Source organism: Hibiscus syriacus, unplaced genomic scaffold (genome assembly GCF_006381635.1).
Source record: "Hibiscus syriacus cultivar Baekdansim isolate YM2019G1 unplaced genomic scaffold, ASM638163v2 tig00112517_pilon, whole genome shotgun sequence".
Classification (NCBI taxonomy): domain Eukaryota; kingdom Viridiplantae; phylum Streptophyta; class Magnoliopsida; order Malvales; family Malvaceae; genus Hibiscus; species Hibiscus syriacus.
In genome coordinates this window covers 707814-725534 of record NW_024063353.1, presented here as the reverse complement: position 1 = coordinate 725534, position 17721 = coordinate 707814, and the positions used below count along the sequence as shown (strand labels likewise).

The following is a 17721-nucleotide window of genomic DNA, read 5'->3' as shown; positions in this document are numbered from 1 at the left end:
CTCAACTACTGGTAGGATCTTTCTAGTATTGCAAAACTTTTTTATGGATAGATTTTCATGTTTTTTCTGTACGAAATGGAATATGAGATATGGATTTGATGTTACTGCTAAATCTATTGCAAACATGAGGTAGTAACAAAGATAAAATTGATTTATATTAGTAGGTGCTGAATGTATTTTTTTTTCTTCTAATGGAATAATCTATATAATTAATTGTTCAAGAACTGTAGAAATTTTAATCTCTGAGATGTTCCATTGAATAGATGAACTTGTGGAATGTGGCTGATAAAAACAATAGAGGTATGTTACAAATGCTGCTACTCGTTACAAATAATGTTCAGTGTGCTCAACAGCAGACTCATCAGGGTTTGAGAAGTATGTTACAAATAATGTTGGGTAATGCTAATAGTCTCTGCTCTGCAACATGCCATTGGATAGAATTATATATTTCTCACTTGTTATACATCAGGCCATTCACAGTGGTATGTACTTTCCTTGTATTACATATCTCGTTTATTTATTTTCTTCTGTTAGGGGTTAGAAAGCATGTACAGTTTGGCACAGAAAAGCATTCAATTGAAACCAATGGCCTCTGCACATAAGTTGATGGGGCTTATAATTGAAATTCTTGGGGAAAATACTGAGGTGACAAATGGGGATAAAATATTAATTTACAATCTCGTTAAATTCTCTTTTTGCTTCCTTATCTTTAAGTTAGATTGTGCTTTTGTCTGTTCTCAGGTTGTTTTAGCAGAATGCTTGAAAGGATTTGGTCCTTGGTAAGCTGTCATATTTCCATCTTTATATCTTTCTGTTTGTTAGGAATGTAGTTTTGGAGCCTTTTTCTGGGTGCTATTGATTTAAAATATGTTTGGTCCGATAAGCTGTTAGAAGTTATCATGAAATTCAAGCTTGGATGTTTCTGCACAATTATTAAAATCTATCTCTATATTTTTCTTATCATCATGATGGTTGCCCATGCCATAGAGTTGTTGACTGCTGGGACTGACTATGCATAAATGTGTTGTTAACTTTTTTAACGTAAGATATAATGGATTTTCATATAAACTGATGATTTATTTGGATATGAAACTAGAGATCGGGTTTTGCATTGCCATGGATGGGACCTTTTCAAGTGGTATGCCAATTGGAGTAAGACCTCATGAAATAAAATATCTGTGCAAGAAATGACAGGACGATACTAGCTCTGTATCATTGTTTTCCCATATAAACTGGATTTATCTCTTTGAATTTAAGCGCCTCATTGTGACGAAGAGTTTTGAAGAATGTGTAAGATTAGAAGCAAAATATCTTAGATATTATTGTTTATTATAGTTAATAATGTTGAACTACATTATATTTTACGTTAATGTAAACTTTGATTTATTATTATGGATTTCATTTTTCTTTTTATGGATTTTAAGTTTGTTGTTATGGATGTCAAGTTTATTGGAAAATGCTACAGGTTAAATTTGGGTAATAAAAGAGTAGAAAACAACATTTGACAAATTAGTTTTAATTTGCAAAATCAATTTCTTTTAGCTATAGAGAGGTAATTAGCGGCGTTTATATCTTAAAACGCCGCTATAGATATGACCTTTTGCGGCGTTTGTTCTAAAAAAACGCCGCTATATACCAGATCTTTTGCGGTGTTTGTGGGAAAAACGCCGCTAAATCTCAACACCTATTGCGGCGTTTGTTGGAAAAACGCAGCTAAATATCAACACCTATTGCGGTGTTTGTTGGACAAACGCCGCTAAATATCAACACCTATTGCGGCGTTTGTCCAACAAACGCCGCTATATATCGTTACCTATTGCGGCGTTTTTTGTTACCAAACGCCGCGAACTTTAGTGACGTTATTTTCAGCGGCGCTTTTTACGGCGTTTGTCATAGCGCAGCATGTGTTTTTTGCGGCGCTTAAAAACGCCGCTATAAGTAAAAACAAAAAATGCCGCAAATGTACAGTTTTGCTGTAGTGAAGGAGTGAACATTAACAAAAATGAGCACCGTTTTGATTTTACTTTTGGATTTTGAATCCTGGATTTTGATTTTCCCAGAGGGTAAAACTAAACGTCGTGGGATTCTACCTCATCTTCGTCTTCTCTTGATGACTCTACCGACTTAAACCAAAATTCTGATCTCAGACCGGTTGGCCAACGTTTCAGTTTGTTGACACTCACTGAACCTAGTCGTGGAAATGGCGATAACTTTGCCAATGCATTGTTGAATCAGGATTTTGAATCCTGGATTTTGATTTTCCCAGAGGGAAAATCCCTGAAGTTCTGCTTGTACATAATGTTCGTTTCCTTTCATTTCCTTTCCTTTTACCTCTAACTTTGGTCTCTCGTCTGCTTTCCCTTTCCTTTTACATTGCTTCTGTTTACTTTTTGTGTTATAGATTGAAAAGGGTCAATAGAAATAGAATAGGAATCCCTACAGAAGAGGGTTCCCGAAAGGAAAAGGGAAATTAACCAGTTCTGGAATTCACCACTACAAAAATCACATCCGATTTTAGCGGCAACCAAAGCTTTTGTCTTTCATTCTTTTTTTTCTTTTTCAATCTTCTTGTAGTATGCTTTATTTTACATATCAATTTGAGATTTAAATTTATTTTTTCCTATTATTGTCTTTCGTTCTTTTGGCTTTCTTCTCCTATGTTGATTTGCCTTAGAAGTAAAATTTTCAATTATCATTTCAGCTCTTCCTGTTATGGTGGAAACTGTATCAAGGAAAATTGAGGAGTATATTGTAGTGCAATGCCTCATATGTTGTGATGTGGTACTCCCCTGCAACGCTCGCCAGTCTTGTAATGACCTGTGTTCTCTCATATTTCCTTTATAGGTCGGTATACATGTCATTGGTTATTGTTGTTTACTATTTAGCTAATCCATTGCTCAACGATGAATTTTACCTTCAAATATTTCCTTTGATTTTTTCCTAGCGTCTTTTTTTTAGAAAAGAGAGATTCTTATTAATAAGGATATAACTCATTGCTAGGGGCCTTGTTATAAATCTCCCTAGAACTAAATGGAGGAAAAAGAGTGCATGTGAGCTCAAAGCCGGTTTGAATCCAACCCAGGAGGTGATTTCTCTATTTGCTTTATTTTTCTTTTTTTATATGCTCAAATATAATATTTACTGGGGAGATGGGTTTTCATATATCAACTTCCATGTTTTCCAGTCATCACCAGCTTCATTTGATAACATCTTTTATGCCGAAGAATGAAGATATTTGGTTAATATTATTTGAACCGACTGCTGCTAGTGATATGGAAAAAATACAGGAGACGAAATCCAGTTGTCTGAAGATAGAGCATGCAAGTGATTGGATGGGTGCTCAGCTGACCAGACAGATTTTAGTTCAGGACAACATTCCTGCAACAGACAATTCTCTTCATTTGGGAGAGTGAAACTGCTGTTTTTTCTTCTAGTGAATTTGTCATTGTTGCTAAAGAATATGAAAATTGTTAGCTCGTGTTGAACTTATTCTTCTTCCTATTCAGTTGGATAGAAACGGATCAATCCTGGTGCTGCGGCTAAGAACTTTTAAGCTTTACATTTACAATTTTAAATGACATATTGGTCTGAATTTATAAGCTCTATTCCATTTATAGAATGTTATGGTTGTGCGATACTGAACTGTTGATTGCAAATCATACACCTGAAGTTCTTGTAAGTGATGTCGAAATGCTTTTGTATGATAATTCTTTTCGATTCTGAGATCCCTGGATATTATCCTCGGCCATAGAACTTTCTGTATACTAGTTTCTTCTTTTCCACCTTAATGTTATTGTCGTAACCGGTTTTCGTCCGGGCATAAATTTTTTACTTGGCGGGAAAATTGATGTGAATAAATAGTTTTTAAAATAATTTGGGAGTCGCCATCGGCCTTTTGGGTTAGGTTGGTCGAATACCTAAAAATCATCTTTTAAAAGAGTTTTTAAGAAAACATCAATTAAAAGATAAACTGATATGCGTTTTAACCAAAAATTCATTCTTTTTAATAATAAAAAGGGATTCGTGGTCGGTTACGTTTAGGGAAGGATTAGCACCCTTACAACGCCCAAAATTGATACTTTTTAATTATAAATTGTATCGATTATTAGAAATTAAAAAATTCAATATATATTTAATCTATAATCCTATTATTTCAAAATTATAATTATGAAATAAATATTAATTTATATATTTATAAATACAATATTTATTTATTTAGAAATATCAGAAAAAAACTTCTAGGTGCCTTAAGACACTCTTTTCTTCGATATTAAAAAAAATAAACAATTAATATATAATTTTAAAAAATAGGATATTTATTTATTTAAAAATATCAGAAAATGGACATCTAGTTATTTTAAGAATGCCATTTCTTAATATTGAAAAATAAATAAATTAAAATATGATTATTAAAAGTAATTTATGAAATATAGGATTTTAACGAATAAACAAATATTATTTATTATATATATTTATTTATTTATATAAATAATAAAAATAATAAATAATAATAATAATAATATTGTAAATAATGATTTAAAATAAAAGGAATTAAAAAAATAATATTAAAATGTAAAAAGTAATAAGCTTGTAGAATGAATGAAAATATTAAACTTAAGGACTAAATTATAATCTAATAAAATTAAATACTTAATTCATAATTAATTATTTAAAATTATAGGGATTAGACATGCTATTTTACCCATTTATTAATTTAGTGACTAAAATAAATTATATAAAATTCGAATATCAGATTAAAATAAATTAAAAATATGTATTCGGGATTAAAATATTAATTATTAAAACTAAAGGACTAAATACATATTTTATCTAAAATATTTATAATTACGGTTAAGGGCTAAAATATAAATAAATAAAATTTAGATACCGAATTAAAAGGATTATAAATTTGATTCAGTGACTAAAATGTAAAACATATAAAATAGAGGGACTACGGACAGGGTTTAACATTTAAAAATTATACAAATAGCCCTCCCCAAAACGACGTCGTTCGGGAAGGGCTATTTAAGCCTGAAACGGCTGGCCCGAAGGGCCAGCTCTCTCATTTCTCAGTTTACTCTCTCTCTAAACTGAGAGAGTTTAAAACTCTCTCGTCTCTCTCTAGCTTCCCTCATCGGAGGGAAGCTGGTCACCGGGCGGCAGCCGTCTGCCGCCGTAATCCCCACCGTCGGCCACCATTTTTCGGTGGTCGAAAAACACTAAAATTTCCCAAAACCTAGATCCGAGTACCGTAAACCCGATTTCACCCTTCTTTTATCCTAAAAAGTTATGGGTTTTCCTAGATCTAAGGAAAATACCTTCGGTATTTTTGGTTCTCAGGCGCCGTTTGGAGTTCTTCGGTAAGGTAAACTCTTCCTTCTCTCTTCTCGGTTGGATTGCTGGTTGTTGTGAGTTGGTCTCTATTTTTTTTTTGTATCTTTGCTCTCTGTTTGGTTGCTCTGTGGCTGTTGGTTCCTCCCTTCTTTCTTTGCAGGTTCGGTGGTGGCTTTATAGCCATCACCGACGCTTGTCTCGGACCGGGTAAAAGAGTAGAGTTCGGTGAGTCACCGAACTTCCAGTGGTGACTCACCATTGAGGGCAACGTGTGCGGCTATGGCTTGGGCTTCTGGATCCTTCGGTGGGCGTCGTGGCAGCATGGTAGCAGAGGTTGGCGAACGGCGGCCGCGTGGTCCCTAGGGTATCATTACCCTAGAGTTCATTCTGGATGAGTGTGGGCCGTTGGATCTCTCAGATCCAACGGCTTTGATGCTGAGGCGGCTAGGGTTAGATGATATAAACCCTAAATTGGGTTTAGGGTTCCTAATGGGTTTGGGCCAGTTGGGTCCTGTAACTGGGCCGGTAATGATTTATTAATAATAAAATAATAATAATAATTATAATAATAATGATAATATAAATAATATTTAAATGAAAAAAATGAGTATCTTCAGCTGCCCCTATTTGCTTATTCATGTGTTAACAAGAATAGAGCAAAGACGAAAAGATAATAAGTTTTTTTTTCATTTGACTTCACTTGATTAATATGGAGATGTTGAATAAATTCTTCTTTCTTCAGATGAGTTCTTTTCATTATGAACTTTCCGCTGGGGATGATGTTGACCTATTTCATTCTGTGATAGAGTCATTCAAAAGGTTGAATAAGCTCTTCTCATTATGAACTTCTTCTTTCTTCTTCAGATGAGTTCTTCTCATTATGAACTTTCTCTGGAAAGGTTGATGCTAATCTATCTCCTTCTGTGATAGAATTATGCAAAAGGTTGAACAAGATCTTCTCATTGTGAACTTCTTATTCTTCAGATGAGTTCTTCTCATTATGAACTTTCTCTGGAAAAGCTGATCCATCAAGTGATGGATTTGAGCAAAAGGTTGAACAAATTCTTCTCATTGTGAATTTCTTCTTCTTCAGATGACGAGTTCTTCTCATTATGAACTTTCTCTGGAAAAGCTGATCCATCAAGTGATGAATTTGAGCAAAAGGTTGAACAAATTCTTCTCATTATGAATTTCTTCTTCTTCAGATGACGAGTTCTCATTATGAACTCTACTTGGCAATGTTGATCCATCAAATGATGAATTCAAACAAAAGGTTGAACAAATTCTTCTCATTATGAACTTCTTCTTCCTTCTTCAGATGATGAGTTCTTCTCATTATGAACTCTACTAGGCAATGTTGATCCATCAAATGATGAATTCAAACAAAAGGTTGAACAAATTCTTCTCATTAAGAACTTCTTCTTCCATCTTCAGATGACGAGTTCTTCTCATTATGAACTCTACTTGGCAATGTTGATCCATCAAATGATGAATTCAAACAAAAGGTTGAACAAATTCTTCTCATTATGAACTTCTTCCTTCTTCAGATGAGTTATTCTCATTATAAACTTTCTCTGGAATGTTGATCCATTGAATGATGGACTTGAACTTTGCTAAAATCTTTGAAATTCCTGTCAAAATTCAACACGGATAAAATGAATGAAAATGCACCTATTTTTGCAAATGCCTAAATATGATGCATGAATATTAAGTTTATTTTTATTTGATTTCAAATTGGTGAACTTAGTATTTCTTCAGTTGTGTAGAAATCCAATAAATCTTTCTTCTTCAAATCGGAGAATCTATAATCTTTGAAGAGTGTAGATGTAGATATGCCTGAATTTTTGCATAATGTCACAAAACCACTTGAGAATAAAACTCAATAGTATAGGCTCTTGAAAAGGCTTGCACTATGCAACATGTTGATTCTGATAACAACTCATCTGATTATGAAGCGATCTTTCAGGATGATTTCACAGATATTGATAGTTCTTTTGATACTGAGAAAATCCGGAATTCTGATTCTGATGGGGAGAGTAAACTATTATACTTGACGAAAATGGGATACTCAAATGCTATGTCTTCAATAGCCATGGAGATATAATCCTGATTCATCAATTGCAGAGTTGGCAGATTTTATATGTGCTGCTCAAATTGCTAAGACTGCTGATACACTTCTTCCGGTAAAAGATAGGAAACCATTATACAATGATCCCAATTACAAGAAAAGGCAAAACTTGAGCTATGATTTTTGGGAAAGGAATAAGCATAGGGAGCTTGAAAAGAAGCTTCTTAATGAAGACGATCATGCAGTTCATCTTTTAATTCCAATGATTGGTTCTGTGGTTCCTACCGAACCAGATCAGATAACTCAAAGAACACTTCCAGAAGATGCTATTGGGTCTCCTTATTTCTACTATGAGCAAATTCATCTTTCAAATCCAATGATTGGTTTTAGGGTTCATACCAAATCAAATCAGATAACTCAAAGAACACTTCCAGAAGATGCTATTGGGTCTCCTTATTTCTACTATGAGAACGTGGCACTTGCTCTAGTTAATGTTTGGACTGGAATATCACAGTATTTATTCGATGTAGAGCCAGAATTTGTAGATTCGAAGTATTTTCATGCTACTACACTGAAAAGGGGCTATATTCATAATCTGCCAATTTGAGAACAAATTTCTTCTTGTTCCACTTTCAAATAACTCTATGATGGTGATAATTTGCTTACTTTGTATTCCACGCCTTTAAAAGTATTAACATAAAGTGATATTCAGAAATCTTTAACTTATTTCAAAATTATGTTAATCCATTTACAAAATAAAAGAATAAATTAAATTTTCGAAAATAAATTGAATCTCAAATAAATTGAATTTAGAAAAAATAAACTTAGAATTTATTAATAAATAGATAGAATTGTATTCAAAGTTATGGCAAGTATAGGAATGATAAAAATTCAAATGACTCAATAAATTATTAGCAATAGTATTTCTAAATTAATCAAATTGATATAATTTAGAGTACTGATGTAAGCTTTTGTCTGAAAGATCTCAAACGTTGTCAGAATGCTTGTAGATGTGAAGTTCTTCCCAAACTATCAAAATCTTAAGAGGGTTCAATTACCAGATGCCTAATATCAACATGCATTTGAGCCGCCCTTTCAGGTTTTCAACTCAAATCCTTCCTTTGGTTATAAGATGCCCTTTGTGGGTTTTCATCTTGACCCCTTTTTTGTAACATCCTCAATATCGGGTTAGTGACCAAGTTGTAAAGTTTCAGAATTTGGTGACTAAAGTATAAGAATGAAATAGTTCAATGATTATTGGATATATATATGATGAAGGTTATTTAGTAATTATTAAAGGAAATTAAGGGTTAAATGGTCATTTGACCAGAAAGATTTTTATATTCCTTTTAAAGGTAATATAAACGTGGGAAATGTGAGAAACATCCATAGTTCTCTTCTCCTTTCTTCTTCTTCATACGTGGGAGAGCAAGGTAAAGGTAAGTTTAATTTCAGTTGGTTAATTCTTGAGTTTTAAGCTTAGTTTTGATTCTTTGGGTATTAAATAAGCTTAAGGAAAGCTTATATGGGATTTAAACAATAAGATAAAGGAATTATGAAGGAATTTGCAATATGAGTTTTAAGATGAAATTTTGATATGGTATGGTTGTTGAAGTTTTATGGATGAATTTGACTTGTCATCAATCTAATTAAGAAGTATGAAGTGTTAGAATTGGAATTAGAACACATTGAAAATTTGATATGATTCTTGAATCTCATATGGAAGATAGGATTTTGAGGTTTAAGATGAAATAAATGAATATAGATTGGTTTAAGTATGTGTACTAGAGTTAAGAATGAAAAGGGGATGATATATGAAGTGTTTGAGAGGAAATGAAGTAATTTTCGAGTTAAAAATATGATTTCTGGGCAAGGGGAATCGGTACCCATTCAAGGGGAACCGATACCCCTTCAAACGAACAAAACTTTCCAGAATGTCATGAGGGAATCGATACCCCCTTAGTAGGGAACCGATTCCCCCTAAAGGAAAAATGTGAATATTGGTTTAATAAGTTCGTTTAAGTTGCTAGTATCCAATTACAAGGTGTAGGTATCTAATGATTGCCTCAAAATGTACATTTATGTAGATTCTGCGCGTAAAGCAATTCCGGAACATTTGGCAAGTAAGATCGATCAAGGGAAAGATAAGAGATTGAAATTGACTAGTGAGGCCAAGGTGAGTGCATACTAGTGATATGTAGTGTTTAATGGAAATAAGACTTGCGATGAGTCTATTTCCTAGAGTAATATGCATGAAGTCATGGACATGATTATGTGTGGTTATAATTATATGTGATTATCTGTATTACATTGATTGTATGTATGCATGACTATAGATAATGATATGATTTGTATATGCTATATGATTTATGTAAAACTTTATTATGTAATAATGGAAGAACATGGAATAAGTTATATGATAGAGTCATAAGAAATGAAATGAACATGAGAGAATAAGATAATCAAGTATAAGTTATATGATATGGTATAAGTGATTATACGAGAAATGTTAGGAGACTCTAAGAGAATAGTATGAATTCGAAGACATAAATAAGGATACATAAGTAATATAGGGAAGATTGATAAATTAAAGGAAACTATGGTTTATGTATTATAGTGAAGAGCTACAAAGTTTTATTAAAGAGTATTGTGGAAGTCATGAGAAATTGAACTAAATAAATAGATGGTTTATGTGAGTGGAAAAGGAAAATGATATAAAATAAATGGAAATTATTTATAAGATAGCATGAGACTATTTGAACATGTAATATAACTTTATAAGGAGTACTTGGGTAAAATCATTATATGATACAATTATAGAGTATTACTATACAAATTATATTAAAATATGATATATGAGAATATGAGTAAGTTTATAGGATATTGATAGGACATATAAGAATATTTAAATGTATGCTGATATGAAAAAGGGAATACAAAGAAATGGAGCATAAGGTAGATAATATGATATCTGTTATTATATATATATATATGTCATCAGGTAATATGAAAGGACTCTGAAAATTGATATAAGCTACGTGAAAGTGTTCTAGGTGTTTCTATATGTTATATGAAGTATATGATCTTATGTAATCAAGATATGATAAGTATGTTTACATGAATAAATGTGATTGGGTGAGAAATGATAGAAATTATATGAAAACATGATATATGTGACATGTGAATTATATGGAAATGATCTACGTGTAAGTGAACTATGTGACTATGTGATAATATGAAAAGAAGCTATGTGATACGTGATATGTGAAAGTGAATTACAAGTTTATGTGAATATTTGAAATGAAATAAATGATAACGCCCATGTTATGTGTCATGAGAGCTAGGGGTATAGTTGGCATGCCAAGAGTCGAGGGTCTACGCGGTCCTTCGGGACATATGTATATTCTTTGGAACATGTGTGAAGTCTTGAAAGACATATACTTGATCCCTAGTATATGTATATGATTCTTAAGGAATAATATGTGGTCCTTATGGACATTATTATATGGCACTACGGTACAATTCTACGCGGCACTTCGGTGCAATTATACGAGCTGTGGTGACAGCATTAGTGCACAACCTCTATAGACTCACATATCGATAGTTCTCACATATGTACATGGGCTAATCCAGAGATATGAACAAATATATGTTAGTGGTATGATAAATGTTATAGAAATGATATGATGTTGTGTGTGTATAATGTTTGATTGAAAAGGTTAACCATAAAAGTATGTGATTACATGATAAACTGTTAATGATGAATTATGTGTATGTATGTATTTACTGTAATTAATCTGATATGATTTTATATGATACGAAGAATGCATGGAATTGGTATAACATGATAGAACAGAACATGCATGTATTGATATATGTTATAAAGTACATTATAAGTTGTTATACCTCACTAAGTCTTCGACTTAGCGTGTGATTGTTTCACACGTAGGTTTCGAGAAGAGTAAAGAGTAATGCGGAGCAAGACATGTCAGTTTTCCTTACCAAATGTCAGATCAGAAAATATATGTACTGTATATAGAGTATAGTTGGCATGTAGTCTAAAGCTATAAATTGTATGAACTCTGATATATATTTTGTAAACGTTTTGAATAAGTTAAATGTTATCAAAGTTTTTAAATTACTCACTATTTTATACGAATAAATGTTTGAAAAGTCAATGTGACACTTCGGACTCGTATCCGGGTCGAATACGGGTTGGGGGTGTTCATCTTTTTTTTCTTTTTTTTCTTTTTTTTCTTTTTTTTTTTTCTTTTCATTTTTTCTTCAAGCATAATATTTCTTGACAGAATCCGAGTTTATTGGATTTCTCAGAATTTTTCCATCCATTTCTGCCAAGATCAACGCTCCTCCGGAAAAGGCCTTTTTTACAACGTATGGCCCTTCCCAATTAGGCATCTATTTCCCACAGAAATCTTTATGTATAGGCAAGATCTTTTTTAGTACTTGATCACCCTCTTGGAATTCTCTTGGATGTATTTTCTTATCATGAGACTTCATCATCCGTTTCTGATACATCTGTCCATGGCAAATAGCTTTCAATCTTTTCTCCTCAATAAGGTTCAATTGATCAAATCTTGCTTGGATCCATTCAGAGTCATCCAATTTTGTTTCCCTCAAAATTCGAAGCGATGGAATTTCAACTTCAATTGGTAAGACTGCTTCCATCCCGTAGACTAAAGAAAAAGGCGTTGCCCCAGTAGATGTTCGAACAGTAGTTCAGTATGCATATAAAGCAAAATGTAACTTCTCGTTCCAATCTTTGTAAGTTTCAGTGGTCTTTGTAATGATTCTCTTGATATTCTTATTTGCTGCTTCAACTGCCCCATTCATCTTTGGACGATATGCCACTGAGTTTGCATGTTTGATCTTAAATTGTGCACAAAGTTCAGTCATCATCTTGTTGTTCAGGTTCAGAGCATTATCTGTAATGATCCTTTCTGGTAGACCATACCGGCAAATTATTTATTTCTTTATGAATTTGCAGACTGTGGACCTCTTAATATTGGCATACGAAGCAACTTTAACCCACTTGGTAAAATAATCAATTTCCACAAGGATGAAACAATGTTCATTCGATGCTTTTGGTTTGATTGCCCCAATGACGTCTATTCCCCACATAGAAAATGGTCAGGGTGTTGTCATTACATGTAAAGGAGATGGGGGTACATGAATCTTATCTGCATATATCTGGCATTTATGGCATTTCCTCGCATACTCAATGCAATCTGTGTGCATGGTAGCCCAATAATATCCATATCTCATTATTTTTCTAGCCATGGAAAGACAATTTTCATGTGTTCCACATATTCCACTATGTACTTCCTCAATGATGCTTCTGGCTTCGCTGGTATTTAAACATCTCAATAGCATTTGATCATTGCTTCTTCTATACATAATCTCGCCATCAAGAAAATATCCAGCAGCCATTATTCTCAAGGTTCTTTTATCAATTTCAGATGCATTTTGTGGATAACTTTGATTTTTGATATATTGCAGGATATCATAATACCATGGTTTACCATCTACCTCTTCTTCCACACTATAACAATGTGCAGGAATTTCATATACTTGCATTTTGATTGGCATCATATCAACTTTCTTAGTTGCCTGAAACATAGCAGCTAATGTAGCCAAAGCATCTGCTATTTGATTTTCTTATCGAGGGAGATAATTGAAGGTGACTCTCTCAAATTCTTTCACTAATTCGAGGGTAAAATTTCGATATTCCAACAATTTGGGATCTTTTGTTTCCCATTCACCTCGTAATTGATACACCACTAACGATGAATCTCCATATATCTTGAGACATTTGATTTTTCTTTCTAATGCTGCTTTCAATCCCATGACACAAGCTTCATATTCCGCCATGTTATTGGTGCAAAAGAACTCTAGTCTACTTGTAAAGGGATATTAAATATTTTCTGGCGAAATTAGCACTGCCCCAATTCCTCGTCCCAATACGTTAGATGCTCCATCAAAGTAAAGCTTCCAAGATGCATCATTTGTTCCGACTTATTCATTCATGGATATGCACAACAAATCTTCATTTGGAAAATTAAAACTCAAAGGCTGATAATCATTCGATACACGGCTGGCCAGAAAATCAGCTATGATACTTCCTTTTATCGCTTTTTGGTTGACATATACAATATCAAACTCGGATAATAACATCTGCCATCTAGCCATTCTGTCTGTCAAAGCTGGTGATTCCATTAAGAATTTCAAAGGATCGAGTTTGGATATTAACCAAGTAGTATGATATAACATGTATTGTCTGAGTCTTCGAGTAGCCCACACCAGGGCACAACATAATTTTTGTATTGGTGGATATCGAATTTCACAATCAGTAAATTTTTTGCTCAGATAATAAATAGCTTTTTCTTTCCTTCCAGATTCATCATGCTGTCCCAGTACACATCCCATCGAATTTTCAAAGACTGTCAAGTAAAGAATTAACGGTCTATCAGGCATTGGTGATACTAAAATGGGGTCATTGGATAAATATTTCTTAATAATATCCAAAGTTTCTTGACATTCATCATTCCAGACTTCAGGATTGTTCTTTCGAAGTAATTTGAACACTGGATCACATTTGTCAGTTAATTGAGAAATGAACCGAGATATATAATTTAATCTTCCCAAAAAGCCTCGAACTTCTTTTTTTGTATTGGGTGGTGGAAGATCTTGAATTGCTTTTACTTTATCTGGATCAATCTCGATTCCTTTTTTGCTGACCACAAATCCCAAAAGCTTCCCGGAAGTTACCCTAAAAGTGCATTTAGCGGGTTGAGCTTTAATTCATACTTCCTCAATTTATGGAAAAGCTTTCTCAAATTTTGAATACGTTCTTCTTCAGTTCGGGATTTGGCAATCATGTCATCTATATATACTTCAATCTCTTTGTGCATCATGTCATGAAACAAAGTTACCATGGCTCTTTGATACGTTGCCCCTGTATTTTTCAATCCAAATGGCATTACTTTATAGCTGAATGTGCCCCAAATGGTTACAAATGTTGTTTTTTCCATGTCTTCAGGATTCATTTTTATCTGATTATATCCTGAAAAGCCATCCATGAATGAAAACCATGCATGTCCTGCAGTATTGTCCACCAATGTGTCTATGTGGGGTAATGGAAAGCTATCTTTCGGACTAGCATTGTTGAGATCTCTGTAATCCACACACATTCGACTTTCCCATTTTTCTTTGGTACTGGAACAATATTGGCTACCCATTCTGGGTATTTGGCTACTTGTAGGAAACCTGCATTAATCTGTTTCATCACTTCCTCTTTGATCTGTAACAACATTTCTGGCCTCATTCGCCTGAGCTTTTGTTGGACCAGTTTATATTCTGGATTGATTGGAAGTTTGTGCATCACTATATCTGTACTCAAACCCGGCATATCTTGATAAGACCAGGCGAAGATATCTTTGAACTCTTGAAGGAGATTTATCAATTCTTGTTTTATCTGGATTATCAGTGTAGTACCAATTTTCACCTCTTTCATTTCTTCATCTGTTCCCAGATTCACAGTCTCAATCTCTTCTTTGTGAGGTAAAATTTGTTTATCTTCTTTTTCTATCAGTCTTAATAATTCAGTAGGAACATTACATTCCAGTTCATCCTCACACTCATTGATTTCCTCAAGACATATGGGCTGCTCTAAATTTATCTCTCGATTAAATTTAGGAATAAATATGCTATTAACATTGTGACACTCTGTGTTAATATTTAAAACTACAGGAATGTCTTCAGTGGTCCAATTGTTGAGTGTTTCTCCAGGAAAACAAGGGCGAATCCTATCCAAGTATTTGCCAGTCTTGTTGTCATTCATGATCATGTTGATAAATAATCCATTCATAGCTTCTTCAACTATGCTTTGATCTTTCGTCAACTTTTCTTCTTTAAAGGCCTCAACAAGCTGTTGTTCTACATTAATTGTTCTCCCTGATTTGAATGTGGTCTTCATCTGTGGGAAAAACATGTGTTCCCAAAGGATTTATTCTCCTTTCAACCTTGCCTTTCTATCTTCACATATTCTTTTCATCTCTTTGTTCTTTTGCTGAAAATTGGGAAGCCCAAAACGATCTTTCTTCATCTTTATACTTACAGGAACTGAACTCCCTTGAAGATTCTTTCCTAAACCTTTCCTAGTTTTAGCTCCGATGCCTAAAGTCTGTCGTACAGTCATCTTGGTGCAATCAGATAATCTGGGATATGGAATTTTGCTTCCTTCTGCAATAAAGGTTGCATTGACAAATTCAAGAGCTCAGAAAGAACATTCGAGAGCATCATCATTGGTTTCAATATATGGAACATCACTTGTTATAGACGCAATGATTTCTTCTTCAGCTCCTACGCATATTAGTTGTCCATCAACAACGAATTTCAATTTTTGATGTAATGAAGAAGGAACGGCTGTTGCAGAATGAATCCATGGCTTCCCTAATAAACAATTATATGTAGGGTGGATGTCCATCACCACAAAGTCAATATTGTACACGACTGGTCCGATTAACAACGATATTTCCATTTTCCCAAGCACTTATTTTTGAGTGCCATCAAAAGCTCGCACTACATTCTGATAACTTTTCATGTGTGATTTATCCACAGGCATTCTTTGAAGTGTGACTATAGGCATCAAGTTGAGAGCGGATCCATTGTCAATCAATACTCCTAGCAAAACATGACCATGACAATGTGTAGTAATATTCAAAGCTTTTACTGACCCCATTCCGCCTTCAGGTATTTCATCATCCGTGAACGTTATGTAATTGTCAGCGGCTATATGTCCCACAATTCTGTCAAGTTTATTGAGGGATATATCTTCAGGGATAAATGTTTGATTAAGCATTCTCATCAAAGCATTTCTATGTGCTTCTGAATTCATCAATAGATCAAGAATAGAAATTCTCGCTTGTTGTTTATGTAGTTGTTCAACCACACTATACTCACTATGTTTCAGGAATTTCAAAAATTTTTGCGTTTGTTTTTCTGTTACAGGCTCATTGAATGCTGGAGGGGATTCATCATCAAATACCTTTTGGGGTATTACCATAGCTTTTCCTTTTGCTTTCACCTGTTCTGATGCATTGGATGTTTCGGGAGAGTAACATCTCCCACTTCTTGTAAAGAATCCGACTTCACTCACTGCTTCAGATGTCGAATCCAGATTCTGTATTTTCTCTTCTGTTTTTTCCAGAGAAACAAATCCTCCTACCATTGAAACATTGGTAGTATAATTCCAAGGTACCCTGTGGGTATCCTTGTATAGAAATGGTAGAGGAGTGGTGATAACTACTTTCGGCTTTGTTGGTGCAGGAATCACCGTAGATGATTTCACATTAATGATCACAGGATCACTTGTTCTCTGATTAGGTTTAGAATCTTCTGATAAGCAAATATCATCTTCTTTTTTCCCTGGTTCTTCTTCAAAGAATTCTATCTCTCTGCTATTCATCAATTTTTTCACCAAATCCCTAAACTCAGGACATAGTTGAATTTCATGCCCATTCTCTTGATGATATTCACAATAATTCTTGCCTTCATTATGCTTTGGCCTGAATTATTGTGGAATTATACCGGCTAAAGAGAGTTGTTGAAATATCCAAACAAAAGGAGATTTAATTTCAGAAATGTCAGTTTTTGCTTTCTTTCTGTTCTCTTCCTGAATTGCATTCACGTTTTTATCTCCATGATTTGGCAATGGATGATTTGATGTAGATGGTGAATTGAATTCCAACTTTCCAGTGTTGATCAAATTTTGAACCACTCTTTTGAATGCCAAACAGTTTTCAATAGAATGACCCGTAATTCCTTCATGGTAAACACAGTGTGCCTTTACATCATACCATGGAGGGAATGGTGGTTGCATGGGAACCAAAGGATAGGGCCGTATGACATATGCTTTTAACAGCGAATCATAGATCTCTGCATAGGGTACTGGTAAAGGTGTAAAAGACAACCTTTCATTTTCCTTTCGAGATCCTCTGGACTCTGCTCGATTAGTGTTTGTTTCTTCTTTCTTAACCCTTGGCTGGGTTGTAACACTTTTCGATGAATCCTTGTTATAAGAGTTTGCATGACTTCATTCTCTTTTTTTCGGTACATAGGTCTTTTGGAACTAGACCCCTCATTTGATTCAATTTTGCCACTTTTCAAAACATTTTCAATGAGTTCTCCAGAAATGACCAAATCTGCAAAATTTCTGGTTGCATTCCCCAGTAGATGATTTAAATAAGGAGCTTTCAACGTATGGACAAATATTACTGTGGCCTGTTTTTCTGATAGAGGTG

The 17721-nt window shown here is 33.9% G+C and overlaps 1 protein-coding gene across 1 annotated transcript; it reads left to right on the top strand.

The window, feature by feature from the left end:
* Positions 1–263: 263 nt before the first annotated feature.
* On the top strand, positions 264–1019 carry LOC120181163 (nuclear pore complex protein NUP85-like). The gene is made up of 4 exons (XM_039186353.1): positions 264–482; positions 535–645; positions 742–779; positions 968–1019. The coding sequence occupies exons 1-4, from the start codon at positions 264–266 to the stop codon at positions 1017–1019; spliced, it is 420 nt and encodes a 139-aa protein (XP_039042284.1).
* The last annotated feature ends 16702 nt before the right edge of the window (positions 1020–17721 follow it).